At 39.2% G+C, this 16105-nt stretch overlaps 1 protein-coding gene across 1 annotated transcript; it reads right to left on the reverse strand.

Annotated features, from left to right (window-relative positions):
* Window positions 1-5342: 5342 nt before the first annotated feature.
* On the reverse strand, window positions 5343-13178 carry LOC111658805 (peroxisome proliferator-activated receptor gamma-like). The gene is made up of 5 exons (XM_023411468.2): window positions 12959-13178; window positions 9669-9786; window positions 9270-9463; window positions 8069-8312; window positions 5343-6805 (listed from the first exon to the last, which is right to left on the reverse strand). The coding sequence occupies exons 1-5, from the start codon at window positions 13139-13141 to the stop codon at window positions 6558-6560; spliced, it is 987 nt and encodes a 328-aa protein (XP_023267236.1). The 5' UTR covers window positions 13142-13178; the 3' UTR covers window positions 5343-6557.
* Between the last annotated feature and the right edge of the window lie 2927 nt (window positions 13179-16105).

Here is a 16105-nt window from a genome sequence, read left to right on the forward strand (position 1 = left end):
GCCGATCTGCTGTGTTTATATCACATTATTTTTTTTCTCTTAGAATCAGCAACTTTAGATGTTAACGTGCGTCCAGGTCACCAAAGCATAACACAGTTTGGTTTGGTTTGGCCCTGTCGGAGGGAAATCCCCCTGCTGTGAGGCTCAGCACTTGTTTCAACCTGCAGAGGGAGACACTGCACCACTAAACTGAACACCAGGGCTGTCAATCAAACAATATTTCTATGACTGATGATCATGATGGTTCAGAAGAATGGATTAATATTCTTAATGTAACTTAAATAAAGCGTTTTGTAATCCAATGTGTTTAAACAGTCTGCAGTCAAGTGCATGTATCTGCAGAATGAGCATTTGGAAACAACTCTAGTGAACAGAACAAACCTCCAGCAGAGTAACACACATCATTACAAAACATCTCACTTGATGAATCCTTAGCCACTGGACGACGGACGTGGCCTTAACTGCTGCAGAGACTTCAAGACTGTCCCATGGAGCCAGACCGAGACTCCAGTGCCAGTGTTGTTTTGCCTTTTCACTGGGACGCTTGTGTCCTCCCTATCGATGTGCTGGTAAAAAAAAACAACAACTGATCTACAGTCTGAAAAGCCCCAGGTCATGCTGATCCATAGTAAGGCCTCACCTTCACTACAGCCATACATGGTAGAGAAGCACTGCTACTGACAGTAACAGACAAACTGCAAAGATGGAAAATTGAAGATGGTGTGTCACTCCTGATTAGTGTTCCCAGCCTGAATCTTGCACAACTTGGAGAATATAAGTCTGCACCTGTGTCCAGTGTCCAGCTCTCCCCAAAGAGATTTTAGCCACGTTTTATGCACATTTTAGCAATTCTTCCCAGATTATAACTTTGGGCAGACTTCTGCAAATTTGGGAAAATGCATGGGTGAAATGGTAAGCACAGGTACTCTGTAGGAAAGGGGTTTAAAACTTTAAGACTCCTCCACAGTGAGACAGAAGGGCATCGATCTGAGCACAAAAACTAGCAGTTTGGCAAAGAGTAATTTGTCATTTTGGGAAAAATGATCATTCACGTTCTTTCTGGGAGTTATACCACTTTAATATCTGTCCTTTAAGCATGGGGCTGGAGCCAGCAGATTGTTAGCCTAGCTCAGCATAAATACTGGAAACAGGGGGAAAACAGCGAGCCTGGCTCTGTCCAAAGACAAAATGTGCCTACTAATACCTACAAAGTTCACACTTTAGCATGTTTTCTCATTAGTTTAACTCATGCAAAAGCAGAAGGGTTGGTGGATTTTGTTTCCTTCTGACAAGGCCAGACTAGCTCTTCCCACTCTTTATACTAAGACAACGTAATATACAATAACAGACAAGAAAATGGTATCTATCTTATAAAGCCCTCTGTAAGAAACTGAGTAAGTGTATTTCCCAAAACTACAAATTGAAAATGAAAGCAGCTGGATTTTTACAAACGCATTGTCATTTGAAGATTTCAGAACAACCTGTGGCTACTTTAGTCACTTTACCACATAATAACATTTAGATTTTTTTAAATTTATGTACATAGTCGGTTTGTCTATATATGAAGCAAATTTTAATAAATACTGAGACACTAAAAATATCTGTCACCTGATTAGACAAATTATACAAGAATGATGTTCTGATGGTATGTTCACCAGCAATGCCCTAATCCAAGGCATGTGGCAGCTTAAAGCAGGTCACATTTCACACCATTACAATAACTTTCCACTTGGGTTTCAATTAATGGTCTTTAAGTACGAATGAAGGAGTGAATCACTTGGAAAAAATTCAACTCACAAAGGTAAAGTGATGTGGTATTAGCTGTTGTCATCAAAATCAAGTCACGCAATGTTTGAAAAATGTTGGTGGGTGGAACATGGTGCCATTTAAAATCACAATGTTGCAACAGAACGTTTGTTATTTCTGATGCGTAAGCCTGCTTTCAAATCAAGTCTGTATGGTTTCATGTTGGGCTCAGTCACGTTATCCACAAATCTCATCAGGGACAACGCATAATTAATTAAGATGTAAACATGTAAATGTGTTGCGTCTGCAGCTCCTGTGCAGGCTGATGTTCCACATTAAAAGAAACAAACAAGACGTACAAAGACCAGACAAAACAATATCATAGTGCATACAAGATGGAAACCTTGTAGAAAAAATAAAAAAAAACCCAACGGAAAAGACACACACAGGCACATAAAACAATTGAAACCTTAGAATAACCCACATGAACAAACATCACAAAGAACCACAACACCATAACCTAAACAAATGCTAAGGATGATTATCTTACAGTAGGGAAACAATGTTTCTACCACTGAAAGTGTAAAATGTTTTCTGGTTGTGCTCACAAGAACATAAAGTGCCTCAATATAAATTCCTGGGGTGTTTTCTGTGTAAACACCAGATTAAACAAAATATCTTTTTTTCCAGAGCTATATTCGTCTTGCAGTGGCAGGTGTATCACTTCAGGCTTGTACAAGGACACACACACTCACATATCAGGTATCACACACTGGTGGGAGTGAAATTCCTTGCTGATACTAAAACAAAAGAGAATAAAAAACGAAGCTGCCGTTTCTTAAGGAACTCAAACAAAAACAAAACTTCCTTGTGTAAATCACAAACGCTATCTTTGGACTTGGCTCTGTGTGGACAGACAACAGCAGAAATATACTTTCTGAAAATTATTTGGCAGATTAGCTCAGGAATCTTGGCAGGGTCCGGTCAGCAGAGACTGGCCGTAACAAAGTGAGGATATGCTGACTCGACATAAAGAACACATTTAATTACCATCATCATCAGCCATCCAAGAGGACCATCCGGCCCCAAGCCAGAAAACCCCCACCATCATCTGCCAATTTAAAAGGCTTATTTTTAGGGGCCAAACTTCTCCTTTACTTTGCTACTTTCTCACGTTCCTCCAGCCATTCCCCCAGCACTGTCTGACTTTCTCCTTGTCTCATCTTTTCTCCTTTTTACAACTCATACACATATTCCTCCTATTCCTGATCACATCTTGATCTATAATCCCATAATATTTTATTTGTCCTTATAGCCAGACAAAAAGAGCCCCCACAGACAGGGGTTCGAAGAAGAACTAAGATTGTTTACTTAAGTAAAAGTAATATACTCCAAAAATCTCCACCATGACCAACTGCAACAGTAAAATGTTGCTTACACGTTTGTTTGTTTACATGGGTAAAAAAAAATGCTATAAAATATATATGCACAACAATACTCATTTAAATATATATATATATACACAAACCAAAAAGAGCTTGTGCAGAGGAGGTAGGAAGCTTAAAGCTGATAAAGATCTCTCCTAAAAACTCAAGGCAGAACAGACTGAATTGCTCCAAATAAAAACAACGAGGGAGAGATACAGATGGGTTGAGCTGTTTTATTACTATATTACAATGCTTCATAAGCTCATCTGACGTTTTTTATTTAAAATCATTATTTGTAAAGGAACCAGTAACCAGTGCTACAAGTAATGTAGTGGAGTAAAAACGGCACACTGGATTGGAGTAGAAATATAAAGTGGCGTCTAATGGAAAAACTTGAAACTTGTACTTGAGTAAATGTATTTTGTCACTTTCCTCCACTGCCAACAGATGCACATTTAGCGATAAAGAGAGGCATATCATATTGCTGCTCTGAGGCAAAAGAAAGTCTTTTTTGACCCTCATCTCCTCCCATTTACAAAATAATGCTGTAATATCTGAAGACGTGTTTCCTATGAATCAAACAAGGAGCTGAAGGGAGTATAATGTTGCATTTTAGGTGGGAACACCCATTCAGGATCCAGAGCCACATGTAGCACAGTGTCAGATGGATAAGATAAATTTTATGTCTATAACTGATGATTTGAAGGGGCTATAATCACTATTTTTAGAGATTAGTAATGAATGCTCCATATGTATACTGTGGGGTCCAAAAGTCTTAGGCCACTTTCCCAATAGGAAAATTTTTTTTTTCCTCATTTGTTGTTTTTTCATTTGTTTCCTCAAGCAGTTCAGTTGGTGCAGTTTGGCTACTTGTCAGGACAATACTGTGCAGGTGGTAATGGAGAGGTATCATGATGTAAAATGATTCTCACAATCAGGTTTCACCAGTTTAGAGCCAAAACTCAGAAACCACACAGTCAATGCCCTGACGGAATTATCTGTGCGTTTCTTACATCAAGAACGATCCATATCTGCTATTTATGACAGTATGAACAGCAAGTAGAGAGAAGAAGTAAGGAAGGTGTGAAAAATACACAAAACCATGCAATTATATTGTGTTTGATATCCAAAGGGAAGGTGCAGAAATTGTGATGCCCTTCTGTTTCATGACCAAAAACAGTTATTTGCTGAGGCTTCACACAGAATGAGAAACCACATAAATGAAACAGAAAAATAAACAAAAAACAACTGGATTGTTATTTTTTATTACATTTTTTTGAATGACACATTATCAGACTTTGCACACCTCATAGCAACACAAAGTATGCTATAGATAAAATACACCTCACAGTGTATAACATACAGTATAATCTATGTACACATTACCTAAGTATTGTTAATGTGGGTCCAATGGCTCCTGAAGACTCATGTCTAATTTCAACATCCTCATCTTCTACAATTCAAAAAGCTTGGTCCCAGTGGTGGGTTTAGCTTTTCTCCTATATGAAGAAACACTTGTACTGTGAGCGAGGAAGAAAACATGTTATCATCTACTGCATGACTTGTGACTTGGCAAAGAACCAGACAATAGGAAAGCCCTGTGTTAATGAACCTGTGCCGTGTGTTAAGGTGACCTGATGTCTCAGTGGGCTAAAAAGTGTGATGTCATGAGTTTGACTCTGACCTCGCTGTCGCACGCTGTCGCACGCTGTCGCACGCTGTCGCACGCTATCCCCACTCTATCCTCACGCTATCCCCATTCAATCCTTTTTTTTTTTTCAGTCTCTTTGTAAATTGATGTCTAAAAAAAAAAGGGGGGGTGGGGGGCAAAAGATAATGACCCCTAAAAATGACTATCATGCTGAAAAAAATGTTTACTCCAAAAAAAAAAGAAAAAAACCTGCCTCTCTGCTTGCTGATCAAATCTGTATCCACAGACTTCGGTCTTCCGGCATGGTTCAGCAGAGTCCAGATGTTGCAATCGTTCCAACAGGGTGTGTGTGTGTGTGTGTGTTTGGTAAGAGACACTGAGGACAGCTGATGTAATGACTATAAAACATTTCCAAGAGTTCGGGTGACTGGAATGCTTTCAAGGAAGACATTGTTTGGTAATGGCTCTTGACGGTACATGTGCTCAGATGACTTCAAGTAAGAGACAGGCTTCAAATAAAAAGTTAGAAAATATTTTATTTACAACAATTTTTTTTCTTTTTTCCCCAACTGTATTAATCCAATCCCTTTTCTCAGCAACCCCCCCCCCTCCCCCCATAGTTTACATTTTGCATAGATACAACATAATTTCATTGTAAAAATTATAGCTCAACCATTTTTTTCAGAATTTGAAATAAAACAACTACGGCTGAGAATCCAATTGGGTTTGACAGACATCCATATGAAAATAATACAAGGGACTGTATATATATTATACATTATACGTGTATAATATATATAATATGTTGTTAAACGGCATTCATTTCACAATAAAGTCAAACATCAAATCTTAAAGGCACAATATTGCATGTAAGAGCTGACATCATCACGGTAATGTGCCCTTAGTTGGCTTCATACTTTCTCACAGTTTGTTACAGGTGACAGAGACTAAAATATGTTACAGGCCACAATCTGATTTCTATCTTTGGATAAAGCTGATTAAAAAGAGATAGCACCTTCACCCCGATGCAAACATCGAAAACAACTGTTTGTGCATTGTTTGTGAGTGTGTGTTTGCGTGTGTGTCTGTGTGTGTTTGTGTGTGTGAGCATTCACGCATTTGTGCGTGTTCGCAGAGGTACTGAAGCACGTACCCACTGCTGCTGTTGTCTAAGACGGTTGTAACGCAACATGAAGATAAGCTGCACATGAACAACACATACTGTACTGTGTGACACAAGGTGTACAATATTCACAGTGATACATTTCTCCTTAAGGCACTTGAAGCAGGCTGTGTTGAGCATTCACAATTTGATGCTTGAGCTTGCCAATAAGAAAGTCCCCACTCTTTCAGTTACTCATAGATACTCATCCTGATTGGTGCAATAGTTTCGTATTTAAGTTGGCAGCCTACTCATAGCGAAATGTCCAGGCTCAGCAGTGGCTAAATGACTGTGCACCACAAGTTATTCACATGCTGCTGTCTAGACAAGATCTAAAACTCAGATTCTGTGTCTTTCCTTGATTTCTCTTTTTCCTGTTCTTCCCCCATCTCTTTCTGTGTTTCAGTCAGTCAGTCAGTCAGTTAGCCTGTCTGTCTGACTGCGTCACTTGTTTCAACACACCAGGAGCACAAAGTGCTTAATCTCAACTCATGATTTTAAAAATAAAATCTTTTTACTTTCTATTTTATTTCTCTTTCCACTTTTTTTTCTCCTCTTCTCCTGTTAAGTTCTAATACAAGTCCTTCATGATCTCCTGCAGGAGTGGGTGTAAGCACATGTCCACCTCGGTCTTCTTCAGCAGCTGGATGAGGTGGACGTGGTCCGTGACGATCTGACGCAGGTCTGTCATCTTCTGGAGCAGCTTGGCAAACAGCTGCAGAGAGTCTGGGTGGTTTAGCTTCAGCTGCAGCTCCAGCGAATGAAGCACTGTCTCCTGAAGCTGCTCGATGGGCTTCACATTCAGGAGGCCTGGACGGTCTGGAGGGGTTACAGAGACATGGAAACACATCAAAACAGAGTGAAGAAAGGAATACAAAACAGGTACAGGTCCACAAGAGAAGAAGAATAGAGGAGACGGACAACGGTGTAAGGTGATATACATGAATGAATGAATGAATGAGAGGCGCAAATAACTAAACATTTACTTCCTATTAGATATCAAATGGTCATATCTGTGAATGGAGAATCCCTTAATTTAGCCGCCCCCTTATTGCCAGACCCAGCTGACTTATTGCTATTTACAAAAGCCTGCTTATCTTTATTTCAAGTTATAATCTCAGTGGTTTAGGTTAATAATTGATTTAAATATCAGATTTTAATCACAATCATGTTCAAGGCCAGACTTTTATCAAGTAGTAACATGCAAACCAGCAATATTAGATCAAATAGTGTGGACCTGTTCAGAAATATCAAAGTAAGGGTCCACAGGTCAGTTTGGTTTGCTGTTACACAAGCATTTAAGTTTGGATTTTAATCCGATTGTTTACTTTACTATTAAGTCATTAGAGCAATGTACAGCAAAAACTGTCATGCCCCCTGCACGAAATACTTTTCTTTTTTCCATAAATCGTCAATAATGGCATAAAAAAAAACATGACAGAGCAAGTAAAGTGAGGTATTTCTCAGTCACTCACTGGGTTGCCTGTGAAAGCTCAATTCATGTGTATGCTGTCAACACAACCCACACTTTTTGCTGTTATATGTACAACATGATGTAGCTGCTGTTTATTGTCCTCATGTGGAACTGATTCATTCACCTTTAGTTCTGCTCCACTTTCTTCCCAACAATATCTCGTGCCTCCAAGCAAACTGATAAATAGGTCAAGGCTGGCACTAGATTGTGTGTCTATTGCATTGGGTTGATAACCTAGGTTGTCAACACTTTACATTCACAGTGAGCTAGACTGTTCTGATGCTACATTTCTGCCAGAAAATATTTTTTGTTGTAACTACACAACGTGAGAAGTTCATGAAATAAATTTAAAAACCTTAGTCACTTCCTTAAAGATATTATACATTTAGATCACTCTCCACTTTTAATTAAATGAAGAATTTAAAGAAGTTGTTTGACATTTGGGGAAATATGCTTATCTACTTTCTCGTCAAGCGATTGAGGAGAAGTTTCTAGTTTCTAGTTTGTTAAATATCTACAGAAACTGACAGAAAAACTTTCCCTTAAGCGCTACTACAACTCCTCTAGAGCTACTTTCATGTAAGCTATTGAAAAAAACAGCCTCTCACCCCCGCTGAGGATAATGACAGCCAGAAACAGCGCCATGTCGCTGTCGTCCAGCTCCAGCGTGTTGAACTTAACGGAGAACTCAAACTTTGGTTCCATCATTTGACAGAAAGGTTTCCTGAGACTCTTGAGGAACTCCCGCGTCATGAAGATCTGTCCATAGGAGATCAGTGTCCCGTCTTTGTTCATCAGAGGTGCCATCATGATGATCAAGACCTCAATCACACCATACTTCAACAAGGTGACCTGGGAAAAGAGTAAAGGGTTGAGGTCATGTTAATCAGATCCTAAGGGATGAAAGCTGGTTACCTGTTTGTTGGTTTGTTTATTTTTCAGCAGGATTACGCAAAAACTACTCAACTGGATTGCACCAAACCTGGAGTGATAGGGCATGGGCTATGGATGAACTCCCTGTTCTTTTGACTGTTCTTACTTTTTTAAATTACTTTCCTTAAGAGGCATTTTTCATAATTTTCATCAATTTCTTAGGAAATAACGTGTGGATCTTGATGTCAAACATCACATATGAATGGCGTTGAGATCTATGAGTTTGCACAATTTGGTGCAGATTCAGATGAAATGATATGAATTATAAATTATGCATTACACACAGAGTTGTACTCAGTATTTTTTTTTTTAATTTTTTCTTTCTTTATTGATAGTGCAGTAGAGAGAGACAGGAAATGGGGAGGCAGAGAGAGGGGGAATGACATGCAGGTAAGGGCTTTTCCGATGTGGGGGCCAACTGCAGCGAGGACTGTAGCCTCTACACATGGGGCGGATGCTCATCCAACTGAGCTACTTGACGCCCCTGTATTCAGTATTGATAGCAAGTAGCAGTGCATATGTCACCAGCAGTTTTTATGAATGCTTAACAGTATTTAATTCAACATGCAACTAATAAAATTACATAAAACAATAGTGGTTGTGACATAGCAATGAAACAATTCAGACAGCTGTAAAGCCGTATAACCATTTCTCCATTTCACCCAACAGGTAATAAAACAATACAGCTGTCTTGTGTAAAGATTAGAGATAATAAATAAATAAAGCTACCTGAGGACAAAAGACATGTGTGGGATTGTTTGGCTCTAGTGAGTGCCAGTCTAGTAATACGAAACACCTCAATAGATGAAAAACTGGCATCACTTAATGACAGAAATGAATGAATGGACGAGCAGCTGAGGCATCTTTGCATCTCACCTGATCATTTAGATCCAGATCAATGAACCCCGGGATACTCTTGGCGAACTCTGTCACTTCTCTCACTGCTTCAGCCGAGCGCGACTGACAGCTGTGGAAGAAACGTAGCTCCACAGCGTCCGTTGGTCCCTGTCCGCTGATGTTGGTCATTCCGAAAACACCACACTCTGTCCCCATGTGAACTCCTGTGACCCCTGAAATCGAATGAGATGTGCATAGCAGTTCAGCTACAGAGGTACGAGAGGAACTAACCAGCCCCTGCAAAGTTTTAGAATATCTTCAATGCAAACAACAAACTGATTTAAAGCTCAGTCAATAAAGGAACCTAACATTGTGGGATGATATCAACAAGCAGGAAATGCAATATGACGTTTCACACGGTACGTTGGTGCTACTAACCTCCGTGTCCAGCTGTGAGGGCAGAGGTCTGCTGCTGGTGCTCCTGGATGGGTATCTGCCTGCAGTTAATAAACTGCTCTCCTTCCATTAGAGACTTCATGTCATGGATGACAAAAGGCTGGAGGTAGAGAGGAAAGAATATGGAGGAAAAAGGAAAGGTGGGAGTAAGACAGAGCAGGTAGGGAAGGTTGGAAAAGAGCAGAAAGAAAAGCAAGAGAAAAAAAAAGGAGAGAAAAAAAGAAACAACGTCAGCTCCTCATAGGGCTCTTGAGGACATGTGAGCTACAGATGCAATCACACATACTGTCTATGCACTTTGGTCATGGCTCATTCTTCACCTGCAAAAGCAAACACTGCACATCTCATATGTCTTATGGGCAAAGTAAATAAATCTTAGCTGCAGGCTGAGGCAGACGAAAACACAATTTCCAGGTAAATGAAGCTTAACTGAGTTAAAGTCGAGCTTACTGTTTGGTAAAACACTGGCAAAGACATGCAGTGACCTGAAAGATGAATAGTACCATTCATACACTGAAATCTTCCCTTTTCATAGTGGTAAAATGAATAATTAGATGTCCTGCAGGGAATTACACAAGTTCTGAAATGAACATTATTTCCTGTGTGACTGAAACAAAAAAAATATAGCAAGAGGAACTGTGTCAGCTTTTTTGCTTGATGTTGCCTGTGTTAACTTTTAAAAGAAGAAACAACACATTCAGTCTCTTAGAAATGAAAAGTTCGGCTCACAGGCATTGAAACACACCCTTGTTTGCTGCCACAGACTTACTTGGTGAGCAAGCTAGCAAATGTTAGTTAGTCTTAGCAAACTTTAGATAGATGCTGCTGTATAACAGACAGACACAACCAGGGTGCATGTAACACAGACATTGATGAGTCACTTCATAACTGCTAGCAAAAGTAACTTTAGTTAAATTGAAGTTTAATTTGCTTTCTGTGAGCACATCATGTACAACCTAATGAGCAGAAAGCAGGTGTTCATGTTGCTGTTTGAAAATTCATCAGCTATACAAAGATTCATTTCCACTGCCTGGGTATCTGGCCAAAGTCGCTATGTCTGCCTTTTTATAATTGAATTTGGTTTGTTTATACAAAGAATAAATTTAAACTAAAGATACAATAATCTGGTTTCAGGTTGGGGTTATTTCTTGCTGGTCCATTTCCCTGGACTGATCAAATGTCTATTGCACAGAAACATCATCCCTTTTTATAAAACAATTCTGCAAATAACTGCAGTCACCAAGGATAATACAAGTTCCTTCACCTCTGATGGTGTGTGTGAAGTGCAGGTTAAAGTAAAAAGCATCAGCTCATATCAAAGTATAACAAATATAAATATTCTACAAAAGCTAAATCAATGATCCTCAAGTTCTTTCAGGAGGTTTGCTGTGGTTTAGTGAACAACCGAGGACTCCCTCACACAAACAGATGATTCAGTACCGTTTGGCTGCTATCACTCAGATGAACAGTCATAACAAGCAGACGAAAGAGATGCGGAGCAGCCTTGAACTTGAGCCGCGACTTAACCGAGAGAGAAGTAACAGGAAAGGGAAAAACCCAAGATGCTGCTTGTAGAGTTGGTCTTCAAATATACAGCCAATAATAATAATAATAATAATAATAGAGGGCCGAAGACCTGCAATTGGTGATATTTTGGTTAATTTCCATCCTTTCCAATTTACTGAATTGTTACTATTACTGTACTGAAGTAAAGGATCTAAGAGCTGGTTTCACGACTGATCCTGACTTGTGTTGGTCACTTAGGTTAAATGTTCCACTACACACTGCGCTATAAAAGAATGTAGTTTTGCATTAATCTGCTAGATTTATACATAGCTACATCCTATGTAGATCTCATACATTTTTCATTACAGAATATTCACTGCAGTTATCTTAGTTCAGTCTGCCTCACTCACTTGCAATTGAGTTGATGTGGATTTCCTGATTAGGTCTTTTTTGAATATTGAGATTCAATATGTCAAAACCTTAAGTACAAAAAGACAGACACAGATGATATCTCACATTTTCATGCTTCCAGCCAACACATTTTCCTACAGTCCATTAGTGTAAATGACCAAATGTCTTCATAAATTAGTTTGATTTTTTGAATAGGAAAGTTGAAGCCATTAGTGTACTGTACATCAGACTGCTGAGGAGCCATGTCATCCTGTTTCATAGCTTGACCACTGTAATCTGAGATATTTTCTAACAGCCACTAACATACAGGTAGAAACCAGTCGAGCCACTTTTTCTGTTGGAGCAGCAAAAACTGTCTGAAAAGATGTTAACATATGCAGTGGTGCGAAAGTTTGAACTACTTCAAGTGAAAGCTCCTGAACTCCTTCAGTTCAAAGTTGTATTGTTTTTCCCTAAATAGCTCCTTGTGTCATTTAAAACTTACAGCTGCACATGGGAGAACATCTGTATAATTCAATCTGTGATATAACGTGTAAGTCAATATACAGATATTTTTATAGCCAGGAAGGCTTCTTTATGTGTTTCCTGGCTATGAAAATATCTGTATATTGACTTACACAATATATCATGTCCTATATCTGATATTTTGGTAAATATGAGATTGTGTAAATTTTTGCTTGTCCTGTTTTGTAGCATTATGACGTTATTACTTTTAAAAATAAATGTACAATACTGTATGTGCTGTTTGGTTTGTGTGTGGTGGTTGGGTTGCTTCATCATATTAACCAAAACAGCTTTCAAAAATATAAAATTTGCACTGTACATCTCAATTATGGAGGACACAAAGCCGACAGGACAGAGCAACTGGTCCAGCAGCTCAGATCAGAGCAGGGTGAGGTGAAGTACAGTAAATGTTGATGATACGGCTGATGTCTCTCTGGAATCCAAAGATAAATGAGGGCCAAATGCACACGGCAAATAACTTATGAAAGGAATGCTGACAGTCAAATCAGGTAACAGGAGAACTGAGCTTTTGAACACTAAAATATGAAATCACACCTGAGATGATTTGCTGAACTGTTAAATACAGTATCATAAGAATATAATCTATAACAGATACATTTTGTATCTACATGTAATCATCATCTAAATGGTCAAAGTTTCCCTCACCACATAATTACCCTGCTCACGTAGCGAACAGGACTGCAATAAGTTCCAGTGCTGTAAATTTATTGCACTGTGAAGGTTCAATGGAAAGTTCAGTTATAGAAAACGCAGGCAAGATGAAGACTCCTACCATTATGTATACAAATAAATAAAAGTCAAGTAGAAGGCGGTAACGCAGTGCTGCTTACCGCGTTGTCTCCAGTCTTCCCAGAGAGGATGGCCCTGGCCTTGGCCTTGGTGAGGGGGAAGTATTTCAGATAGGCCTCGTACAGATGCCGGGACAGAGCCCTCAGATCTGCTGCCTCCGGGTGCATGTGCTCCATGTCGGACGAGAACTCAGCCAGCAGCTTCTCCTTCTCCGCCTGGGGCATTCGGCCAAAGCGAATAGCTGGGAAAGGAAACAGAAACATGCATTAGTTCACAAATAGACAAACACAGACACAGGTTGCCAGGCAGGCAGACATACAGGAGCACACAGACAGATAATTAAAAAGCAAGAGTAATCACACTGACTAGGAGGAGTGTTGACATATTAGATATATGTAGGTGGGTATCCATTTGTGACTTAAACCCCCCCCCACACATTCTAGTTCAAGAAGGAACACATCAAACCACTGAAATAATGTACCATCTCAAATCCATTTCATATCATTCAGCATTAGCCTTAATATTCTCAATAACACCTTAACAGCACACTAACAGCACTAGTTTATTATGTTAATTTGCTTGGTGACCTCTTAGCCCACTTATTGCTTAACTTTCAACTTTTTTATTGAGGTTTTTGGTTACTTGACATTGACATTGCAACCATGGTTGTCAAATTTATTTATTACAAGCTCTAATATTTGGGCAGAGATCGGAAAAATTTGATGACCTCCTATCTGCAGCAAACAAACACCTTATTACTAAATACAGCAGTGGAAAAGGGTTGAAGAATGAATGACATTAAAATCTGGGACGATTCAGTTCAGAGGGGTGAAGTTTTTCTTTTAGCTGTTGCTCAAGAATACTTTTGGGACTCACTTTTCTTAACTTTTCTTTTCATAATCCCAGCATTTAGTAACAACCCTTTCAACTGCCCAGATGTTAGCACATTAAACATAATTTTGAAATACAGACACAGGAAATTTTGTAGAATGGAAAGCTTCCCAGCATTGCGCCTGGAAATCCAATATTTTTGAATTTTGAAAAGACGGCACTGCCCTGTAAATACAGCAGAGCTCAGATATCCTCTACACATGACTCACGAAGCTCAAACCATCTTTCAGTGAAAGGGAAAATCAACGTAAGACACGTTCTTCTTGTCACTTTATGAGGTGTGTCTCATGAAGAGATTACAAAATTTAATTCCATTCGATATAGTGTTTTTGTGTTATGATGTTTCCACAGCTCACTGCAAAACCTGAAAAACTATCTTACACATTTTAAACTAAGTCTTTTCTCACCTTTCCAGCTGTTCCAGATAATACAACACGGTGCATTTACACATACATGCACCAAACAAAGGAACCAAGTTTTTTTCCACTTGTCAAAGATCAACTTGACACTGTGTTGCTGTCAGTTTTTACTGCGGTGGAGTGGTTTTACCTTTTCTATTTAGCTTCTTCTCGTGTTGATCACGAAAGGTACATCACTTTAGAAACTTTTTCAGAGGTGGTTCCATGTCTTTATATAAAAGAGGATACCTGTTGTACTATTATTACCAATGATTTTCCATGACTCAAGCTATAAATAATCCATCTACATTGCATTACACCCGACAAAGGTATTGCTGTAATCTAGCTCCTATGGTGAGTTTGGTGAAAATGTTCTAATCTACATGAAATCTGATGCCAAGTTGTGAAACGGTTAAACTTTCTTTTTCTGTTAGTGGAAGTCATTAATTATCTCTCCATTCAAGCCTGTCCTCTGCGTTTACTCCACTGTGTGTGCGTGCGTCTGTGTGAGTGTGATTGTGTAATGCTGACTGTGCAATGAATGCACACCTTAAGCAAATGAATACAAACTAAAGCTGCCCCTACCACGAACAGGGCACCGAGCCGGCAGCGGTGACACAGCAGATCGGAGAAATCAGTTGAGGTCTATGTACTCCGAGATGTCAATCATTGATAAAGTCAAAACACTGAGCAGATTTTCAAAGCACCCGCTGTACCTCCAGAAATAACTTAAGAGATACGAGGGGAGGTGGAGGCAGGGAGAGAAACACAGAGATAAAGTGGCAGGACAGGAGAAAGAAAACTACAAACTGTAGACGCTAAAACTGTTTATGTTGTTGAGTTTCAAATCCACAAAAAATCATATTCAACTTCATCTCAAGCATGTTTGAAAAAAAAAAAAGACTTTTTCAGCTCCTGGCAAATTCCAAAAATGGGCTAAATTTGTTTTGTCTTCTGACGTGCAGTTTGAGGGGAGGCATGACTTCTTATTAATTGCTTTTATGATCAATGATCTGGCTCGGTGAGGATTGGTTGAATATCTGGCCGACTGTCTGCACTTTGAGAAGCTCCATGGTCTGATTTAGCACATGACTCCTATCTAAATATCTGTTAAAAACTGTAGGGAACTTTTCTTTTTAAATAGTCCTTTATTCTTGCATGTGGATAAAACTGTTGTCTTGAAAACGCTGTGATATCAAACTGAACTTGAACTGAGCACTGCAGAATAGACAGAACACACTGTCTGCCTCCAGCCATCTGCAGCGCTGTATTTTTCTTTTTCTTCTCTCCTTAGTTTCTCTTGATAGTTGTAGAAAAGCACAAAGTAACGCCGACTTTCTCTCTTTCTGTCAACACTGCTGAGGACACGGTCATCCCGTTTGAATGAACTTTACTAGAATTGTCAGTGTGAGTTCAGTGTGAGTACTCACGTCCTGCTGGTCAATTGATCCCTACAAGATGAATGAAAAAAAAAGCCTCATGTCTGCCCAGCTTTAGTCAAGATGCATCTATTCTAACAGCTCAGCAGCAGCTGTGCCAGGAAATCTGCTTGGCACAGTTTCCTGACTATAACTCTAATTAGCCAAACGCATGTTCGTTCACCTGTGTGCCAGATATTCTCATGAAAGCAGAAAGCTGTGTTGAATCAGCCAACAATAGGATTATGTCCAGAATCTGTCTCCTTATATTAACTATTAAATATAGTATTTGAGTGTCCAAATTCTGAGTGTGAATTTTCAAAAATGCAATGGTCTGCATTTTATACACGCAAAAATGAACAGTCACACTACACCTCTCAGTGATGACGATGATGATGGTTCATAAGTGTCTGAAATATAAGTTAAATGCTCACCATAAAATAAATAAGTGTATATTATCTACTGTAGGCAGTAGATACAG

Source organism: Seriola lalandi, unplaced genomic scaffold, assembly GCF_002814215.2.
Source record: "Seriola lalandi dorsalis isolate HSWRI2012SDOR001 ecotype SW California unplaced genomic scaffold, Sedor1 jcf7180002054468, whole genome shotgun sequence".
NCBI classification, from domain to species: domain Eukaryota; kingdom Metazoa; phylum Chordata; class Actinopteri; order Carangiformes; family Carangidae; genus Seriola; species Seriola lalandi.